General features: G+C 37.7%; 1 protein-coding gene across 1 annotated transcript in view; it reads right to left on the reverse strand.

Moving 5' to 3' along the window:
• prkg2l (protein kinase cGMP-dependent 2, like) overlaps window positions 1-7518 on the reverse strand; it is a gene marked incomplete in the record, with an annotated part of 20390 nt that extends 12872 nt beyond the window's left edge. Inside the window, 5 exon segments of the mRNA XM_014002709.1 lie at window positions 362-475; window positions 982-1148; window positions 3807-4172; window positions 6678-6896; window positions 6979-7518. Coding sequence (XP_013858163.1) covers window positions 362-475; window positions 982-1148; window positions 3807-4172; window positions 6678-6799 — 769 coding nt within the window.
• Window positions 7519-8827: the final 1309 nt, after the last annotated feature.

Here is an 8827-nt window from a genome sequence, read left to right on the forward strand (position 1 = left end):
GTCTTGACCATGTCTACATGCCTAAATGCACTGAGTTGCCGCCATGTGATTGGCTGATTAGAAATTAAGTGTTAACGAGCAGTTGGACAGGTGTACCAAATAAAGTGGCCGGTGAGTGTATATAAATAATGAAAGCAATACTAAACTCCTAAGGTGCTAACTGACTTTTTTTAGTGTTAATTCACACTCAAAGTGTGAATCCAGTCCACATGCCAGAGAAACTGCCACTGAAACTCACATTAAATCAAACTATATATTTATATATTGTAAATAATATAATAAAATTGAATAAAAATTAATCAAACTCCACATGGGAATTAAGAAGCATAATTGCTCAGTTTTTTTGTTTGAAAGTACCCACCTTTAACAGTGGCTGTTCTTTTACAGTTGTACAAGATGGCCAGTTCTCCGAATGCTGTGCCGGGACGCATTTCTCCCAACAGTTTCCCATTCTGGATCACCTCCAGTAAACCCTCTGTGCAAACAAACAACAAAAAAAAACAAACAAAAAAAAAAAACACAGCGGTCAGTCTCTATGCATCATCTACATTTTCTTTAAATAAATACATGCAGCCATTGGAGAGTTTTGTCACCGTCATAAGCAGTCCTTGATTTCATGTTTGAGCTTTATTTTATCGTTCTACCAAACAATAAAATGTTATAAGGTAAGGTGTCATGTAGAGTAAACCAGATGTTGGTTTGTGGCAGGGGGAGAAGCTGGGCAGAGGTTCAGGAAACCATGCCAGGAGACAATGTTTGAAACAGTGGAGTGCCATTTCTGATCAGTTTTTTTCCTTCATATAGTGGCCAGCTGGGAAGAGCAGAAAACACCCAAAACAACTAATGTGAAAATTCTCAACTCGGCTGTTTTAAAGTTAGTCTTACTATAATGCATTGAAACAATAACAGTACTGTCCAATATTTTTGATGTTATTGTATACCAGTAAACCTCAATATTTCTCCACGTGTATCTAAGCCAACCTGCCAAAACATAGAGGTAATTTCCAGCTTCCCCTTCTTGGATGACCAGTTGCCCCTCTGAGTAAAGCTTCTCATACATAGAGTCCACCATCTCCCTCATGTGCTGTGGCTCCAGCTTGTTCAGAAAGTCGTTACTCATGATGGCATCATTGATGAGCCTCCTGTTGCTGGAATAAAAACAAGCAAAAAGCAATTATTATAAGCCAATACATGATTTATTCCTAAAYCACAATGACACAGAAAATGTGACTTGTTGATTTAAAGTGCACAACCCTTGCCCTTATAACCCAAACACCTTGTTTTGCTTGCACCTTTTAGTTCTCCATGTTCTGTTTGAATAGTCTTCTAATATTCAATATGTATTGTATTACATTTTAAGACTGCATCAAAAAGAAAAAAATTGTRTAGGTCTTCTGGACGGGTTCTTCTCTAATGAAACGTTTCGTCTCTCCTCCAAGAGACTTCTTCAGTCTGAGAGTTTCAGGCAAAATTCAGGCTTTTAAGCCCTCAGACTGAAGAAGTCTCTTGGAGGAGAGACGAAACGTTCCATTATAGAAGAACCCGTCCAGAAGACCTATACAATTTTTTTCTTTTTGATTTTTTACCTGGATTACTGAGATGCATCAGGACATTTTGAACCATTAAGACTGCATGTTGTAGATTTGCCTAGAAGTTATACTTGGACACAGCTGTTATGTCAGTATTATTTTGCACCTTTTATGGTTGTACAAGCTATGGCAATCTTGTTAGCAGTTTGAATTTATTCAGCAGATTTTTCTTGCATGTGTTTATATGCCCCTGATTACCACATCACACAAATGATGTCGCACTGCATTTGGTTAAAAGGAGCCTAGTAATTAGGTCAAATGCTGTTAGGCCAGCAGAGGCAGTGTTATTGAGGCCCACAATGACCCGGTCTCAGCATTTAGATCCAATGACCTTTTGTCTCTGGTCTTGTCTCTGTTATCATGCCATGCTAATCAAGCCTTTCAGACGAGGGCTTTGTCACAAAAGCTTGCCTGTGTCCTCGCATCGTTCTGTTTTCTGTTTGTATGGATTATTGTTTATCCCYTCTTTCAAATGACAATAGTTCTCTTACTGATTATTGCTGAATTTAGTCAAATGAAGAAATGTATTTTTGATTCAGCCCCCTCCCCCTGGTTTTGTTACACTAACATTTTCTACAGGCAACATGTATTCCCTATAAAAAAAAAAATCAAGTTTTATTTTTTGTGAGAATATCCTAGCAACTGTTTGTAGTCTGCCAATAATAACACTACAAACAATCTTTGCCTGAAATCCCAACATCTAAAAATTTTCTTCTCTGCAGCTCAATGGGAAGCAGACAAAATGCCTAAATGTGTAAACTGTACAACAAATGTATTAAGAACCAAAATGAAAAGAAATGTTAAAGCAGCTACCAGTGGGCCACCATGACAAACGCACACCCATCGGTCACTCCCTGACATCACTAAGACAGAATTGTGGAGAAGACAATAAGCCTTCTAAAAGAAAATTCTGACCTCAGATCTGATGTAAGTCCAAAAGAGTGACTTGTGATTTCTGTGTTGATTAGAGGAAAAAAATTGTAAATCATTTTAACAGTGAGAGACACATTGAATAAAAGAAGACAAATGTGATGTGCTAGGTGTTGAAGTATAAACCGTAAGTCAGCTATTTGTGACCTCATTAATCTTTAAAGGACATTTCCACTTGAAATTTGCCTGAGCTGTAGACAGAAGTGGTGTTTCTCAATCATTGTGTTTGTGCATGTTGTGCAGTTTTTTTTTTTGTGAATTTCAACTACACAATGTACGGCTGCCAAAAACCATATAGTTCTGATAAAGCTGCATATTCTGATGGAGTTTTTGTACAAATTTTTCAAACTAATAATGGAGGCTGAGCTAAATGTTGAGTCTCCATCTTCTGCCACTWAACTGCAGTTGAGCCATGGAAACAAAAGTTCCAGGAGAGAAACCCAAACATCCCTCTATCCAGCAACACACTCTAGCTTGTCCTGGGGGACCCAAAGAATTTCCCAGGTCAGAGAGGATATACGTATAATCCCATCAGGAAGTCCTGGGTCTCGTTTTTTTTGGGTCATGAGCCAAAAACAGCCAATCTTGGCCAAAAAATTTATCACGATTATTTGTCATATTTAGCCGATAATGATTGATGATTAATCCCCTGGGGTCTCTGGACACCCTTATATCCTAGTTACAGGACTAGTTTAAATCACTCCAGTGGGAAAGATATGCTCTCCATAAAAATCTGTTCAAAATTGTGTCAAAAGTCCTGAATTCAGGCCATACATCAATTTTTCAATTGTGTTGATTAACCAAGTAAAACTGGCATTATGATTAATAAATTACAGAACTTTGGTTGTAAATGTTTGTCATATTTGAAGAAGAGAGGAGCACCAAGTGGACTGACGGCATAAATGTTATTAATTGTCAAGTGCCAAAAAATTATCGATTAAAGTTTTTCTGACGATTAATTGCACACGATACAATTTTGCCCAACCCTACAATCTGCTAATAAAAAAGGGCCTCAAGAATGCCACCACTCYCAGTGGGAACCTCTCAGTTTACTGAGGCCTCAAGAGTCATTTTGACCCAAAGGCAACAGGAGGGTTAAACGTCACCAGAAAGGTTTAAAAACAGCTAAAGTACCACATTAAAACCTGGGAAGATTTTCTCTTTTTCACTTTCTTTAGTTAATCTTTAATTATGTAATAATTTATCTGCCATGTCAGAACATGAATTTAGCAGCATACAAAGAGGGAGGAGTTTTAAATTCAACACACATTGTGTGAGTTCACTTACTGTGAGTCTTTACGGAAGATCTTTGTGGTGGAAACCTCTGATGGTCTGAATCCTCCACAGAAGTTCTCAGATGTTGGCTCTGCAGAGACACCTTCCTTTGCTTTGAGCCTGCGGTGGACCTCCGCAGCCACCCTGTGGAAGCGGCTCGGACCTTGGTTGATGACACTTAAGCAACGAAAGCTGCGGCGGTAAAGGGACGGGGGCAGGCGGCTCAGACTTTTGTTGTAGCAAATTGCATCCTGGAGCTTCTCGACCTGAGTGACCTTGGCTTCTAGTTCTTTCTGCAGATGCTGCAGCCGGAGTTCCTGAGCATGAAAATCTTTTTCCCGTTGGGCCAGCTCTGCCTCTAAATGGATAATTCGCAACCTGTAGATATGGAAGGATTCTGTCATTGGGTACCCAGAAAAACTTAAGTCAGTGATCTCAAACTGAGTCAACTTTTTGAAATCACAGTAGATATAAAGGAAGTTTAAACTAAATGTCAAACACAGCTCTACACAATAGTCAACAGATTCATTTATTTTCTTTTATGAATAAAATTTAATTATCAACATTAAAGACACAGTGTGTATGATTTGCTGTTTTCAGTGACGTCTAGTGGTTGAGTGGTTGAATCATCCTCCCTGGTCCTCCCCCCACCCCCATCCCACGCTTCCAAACGCAAAGGAGTTGCTACGGTGTCCCTCAGGTGTCAAAAACCTTTGATAATTCCAACCGCAATGTCTACCAGCAGCTTCAGGGCTAGTGATGTTTCAAGTGGTAAGATTATGAGCTTTAATAAGTAAAATCATCCTAGCTACAAAGACAGACAACAAATATTAATAAATTTATATGTTTCATTAGTGCTACTGTAAAHATTATCTAAATGTTTTATGTAAGAAAAACAAGGTAATGTAGCAACGTTACAACTTCACTGTAGACAGATAAGGCTGGCAGGAAAATGATTTATCTCCATWGTCAGATTCATCCGTCAATATCACTGATAACAGAGGAAGAGGCAGAGTTAGAGGAAACTAAAACCGTCTTTGGCACCGCCACCGCAGTTTGTTCTTCACGAGCCTTCGTAGACAAGATGGCGTCTGCCTGTAGTGGCGACCCGCGGCCATGGAGATGTAAACAGCTTTTTATAAGGTAAAAATAATAAAACAAGGTCTTTGTCTGCAATGATTAGACATGTTTTTTTATTATTGTCAATGATTATCTCAATTTTGGCTAAAAGAATTGACAAAATCCTACACATTGTGCCTTTAAAATGTACTATGTGCCATATTTTCTGGTAAAAAAAAAGCTCTTTTTAACTACAAGGAAAATTTTTATGGAGCTTGATTCAGCCATTTAAAAACCGTACATTTATTGGCTCAAACATAATTTTTTTTATATTTTTTTTCTTTACCTTCTTCACCCTGTTCAAATGCAAGGATCTGGTGCCCATAGTGTACACCAGGGGTGTCAAACTAATGTTCACCGAGGGCCACATGAGCGTTATGGTGGCCCTCAAAGGGCCAGTTGTTCCCATGGATGATCGGCATGCAATATGGGAGATTAGGTTTATGGCCAATGTTGGATTTAAAGCAGCTTATTTAAAGTCATTATAAGACATTATTACTGAGTTGTCTAACTAAACTGCTCAGTTACATATAGCCGACAGCTCAGACGGAAGTCACAGGCCTTGAGTTTGACACATGTGGTGCACACCCTGGATTGGTCACCAGTAAAAGACTGGTGGTCCATTGTGGTTGCTTTGCGCTCACTTGACCTCCACACACAGTCATTGAGTTGACCTTGTGTGTACCAATTCTGAACAGCTAAAGCTTGACCAAGACTAGCTCATAAAACAGGACAATACTCCCAACAACAGCAGCAGATCGAAAACAGAATGGCTCAAAAATGAGAAGAATCATGTTGTTGAAACAAAGAATGGGTCAAAAATGTCAAGACACTGATAAAATCATGCAGAATTTGATAGTTTAAAGTTGCTTGTTTACTTATGGTTGGATGTCCATGTAAAACACCTCCCTCACACAGTGGATTCTGTTATGTTTTTGCACATTTAGATGAGATTTTAATAATTTTAGAACTTGATGAAGATCAGATCGTTTTGATATGTCCTAAAACCTAAAACCCTACAAATTAAAATGGGTGAACTTTCTTTCATCCTATGATTGTATGACATGTTCTTCACATGACCTAATTTGCATTATTTTAAAAACATTTTTACTCCAAAGGACATTGTTCCACAAGTCTTATGGTTTATTCAGATAAAACTCTGCAAACCTGAGCTGACTGGTACCTTTTTTTTTTTTTTTACCAAATGATGTATGACCTAATACTAAAACTGTGCCCCTGCCTTTTATTGGTGATTGCCATCACCAGGCCCCCAGCAGTCTGAATAGGATTAGTTACAGGGAAAAAAAATGGATGTCATAAATATAAAATCTTAAAAGTTACAAAGGGTATTTCTCCAAGGTCTGTATGTAACACAACATACACACCAAACAGATCAATCTTTAATGTAATGGTTCTTGAACTTTCAACATATGACACAAAAAAGAACAGAGATTTAAGCTTCAAAGTGTTTCTGGTTAAAACATATTCAAACTTTGCTAACAGGCCAAATAAACAAGAGCATTATGACAACAAAAACTTTGTCAACAACAATTATATGTACTGTACTTCTTTTATCCAAGTATAACGAAGCTTTTTGTCACTTGAAACAATTATAGCAACAACATGTTAAATTTGCAACACCATTGGTGCTTTATGACACAGTGGGATCCCACAACCCCGACTTTGGGAACCACGGCACAAACTATTGTATTAAAAGCTAAAGGTTTTCTACAGCAAAAGCACAATATAATGTTTAATTCTAACCTGAGAAGATTTGTTTCCAAGCCAGGAAGGTCTGTGTGGATGGGGGCCAGGCAGCTGTTCTCCTCAGGCTGTGGGGCATTTATTGAACCGTTGCCCATGACCAGGCACTGCCTCAACACCATAAGGATGGCTCACGCCAACCTTACCACAGCAACAGCGTTTGATGACACTGTAGCCAGGGAAGGTGCTTTWTTATTACGTCTATTCTGAATCGTAAAACTGAAAACAAAAGAAGACAGGCACCATTTACACATCAGTCACTGGTAACATTAAATTAAAACATTTTCAATGATATACTTACCACAAACTACAGGATATGAACTTGTATTACAAAGTCTAGTTTGGTGCTCCTAATGCTGTACAGAGCAGTTTATTAAATACATCCAGTAGAACATACCTGTCCCTGCTCTCATGTAGCCACCTGCTCGTCTCAAATTAATCTTCTTCCAAATCTGCTCAGTCTCTATAAAATTTTCAAGAATATTTTGGTAAGGCTTTAAAGACTGGCTGATGAATGTGTCCAAAATTATCCAGAGGGTTTGGAATGTTAAGCATTTCTCCTTAGTTTTATTTTGCTTCTACAATTCCACACAGCCTACTCAGCTGCTGGTCACAAGCTGAACGCTTCTCCTCTGCTCCTCTGCTGGACTGGGAGGGATCTCAGAGCTGCCAGGGATCTGAAAGTATCTGGCAGCCCCTGCTGGGCAAATGTTTTTTTTTTTTTTTTTTGATAGATGCAAACAGAAGAAGAGAGAAAGTGGAGGTTTTGAGTACTTGATTGAAAAATGTTTAACCAGAACTAGCAGAGGTGTATAGTAACTATTTACTATGTTACAGTATTTAAGTAATTTATTTGAGGATTTCCTATTTGACAAAGTTTTTGAATCTGAACTTTTACTTTTATTTTGTTACACTTAATACATGATACTTTTACTTCTTTACTTTAAAATTTAACCCCTCGTTACAAATTTAAATATGACCAAACTAATCATGAAAAGAGTTGCACTCTAATAAATGAAGTGTTGAATTTAACCAAGTTATTTCAGCTGATTCCACTGAACCGAGCTGAGTAAATATAAAGCAAGTTACACATTTTATAGTTACTCAACTCACTTTAGTGGAACCAGTTTGGTTAAATAAATCCAACACTCCATCTCTTAGAGAGTTTGTAAAACTACATTACTTTTATTTTGCAGATTATTATGAACAGTTTTGTCACTTTTATTTAAATACGTTCTTTATCAGTGAAACATATTTTTACCAAAATCATTTTCTGTTAATCTAGTTTTAATTTTACTAAGTTACTTCTTTTAGGTAAGTTAAATACCCCTGGGAGCCAGTACATTTGAAAACCACACACACACACACACACTACACCACACATTAATTAGATCAATAAAATGGTTATATTCTTTCATGCATCGACTGATCATTAAGGCTTTCATCTGTGTCTTTTAAATGTCTTCATTTTAGGTCTGAAATTTTTGAGACTTGCAGATATTTTGATTTTCAGACCATATACACCACGTTCCCTATTATGAAAATTATATTTAAGTGTCATATGATAAAAACATTTATTGATAGATTTGTGTCTCATGGATCTTTGGGTCACTGAAGTCAGTCTCAGACACCTGTGATTATTAGTTTGCCAGTTGAGCCCAATTAAAAGAAAAACTACCAAAGAAGGATGTTCCACATTATTAGGCAGACCACCAGAATATATTTGCTGCCAAAAGGTGGCGGAGTGTTTAAGGGAGTCATCCTCTAACCAGAGAGTTGGCGGTTTGATTCCCCGCCATTCAGTCACATAAATAATTGTCTCTGGGCACCCATATTACCTCTGATGTGTCCCAGCAGTTGAATGTGATTTAAAGCACTGCATAGTCTCTGTAGATACATAATAAAGTGCTGTGTGAATGTGTAAATGAGAACACAGATTGTATTGTAAAGCACTCTGAGTTTCCTGACTGGATAAAAAGGCTCCATGTAAGTACAGTCCATTTACCAAAAWTTGTGAAATATTTGAATGTGTTGTACAAGGTTTGGAAACCTTAGATATTTCACAAAAACTTGAGTGTGATCATCGTACTGTTAAGACTCTCACTGCGCACTTCATGTGCATGTTGTTTGGACCAGTCTAACCAGGAGAA

Source organism: Austrofundulus limnaeus, unplaced genomic scaffold (genome assembly GCF_001266775.1).
Source record: "Austrofundulus limnaeus strain Quisiro unplaced genomic scaffold, Austrofundulus_limnaeus-1.0 Scaffold0, whole genome shotgun sequence".
NCBI classification, from domain to species: domain Eukaryota; kingdom Metazoa; phylum Chordata; class Actinopteri; order Cyprinodontiformes; family Rivulidae; genus Austrofundulus; species Austrofundulus limnaeus.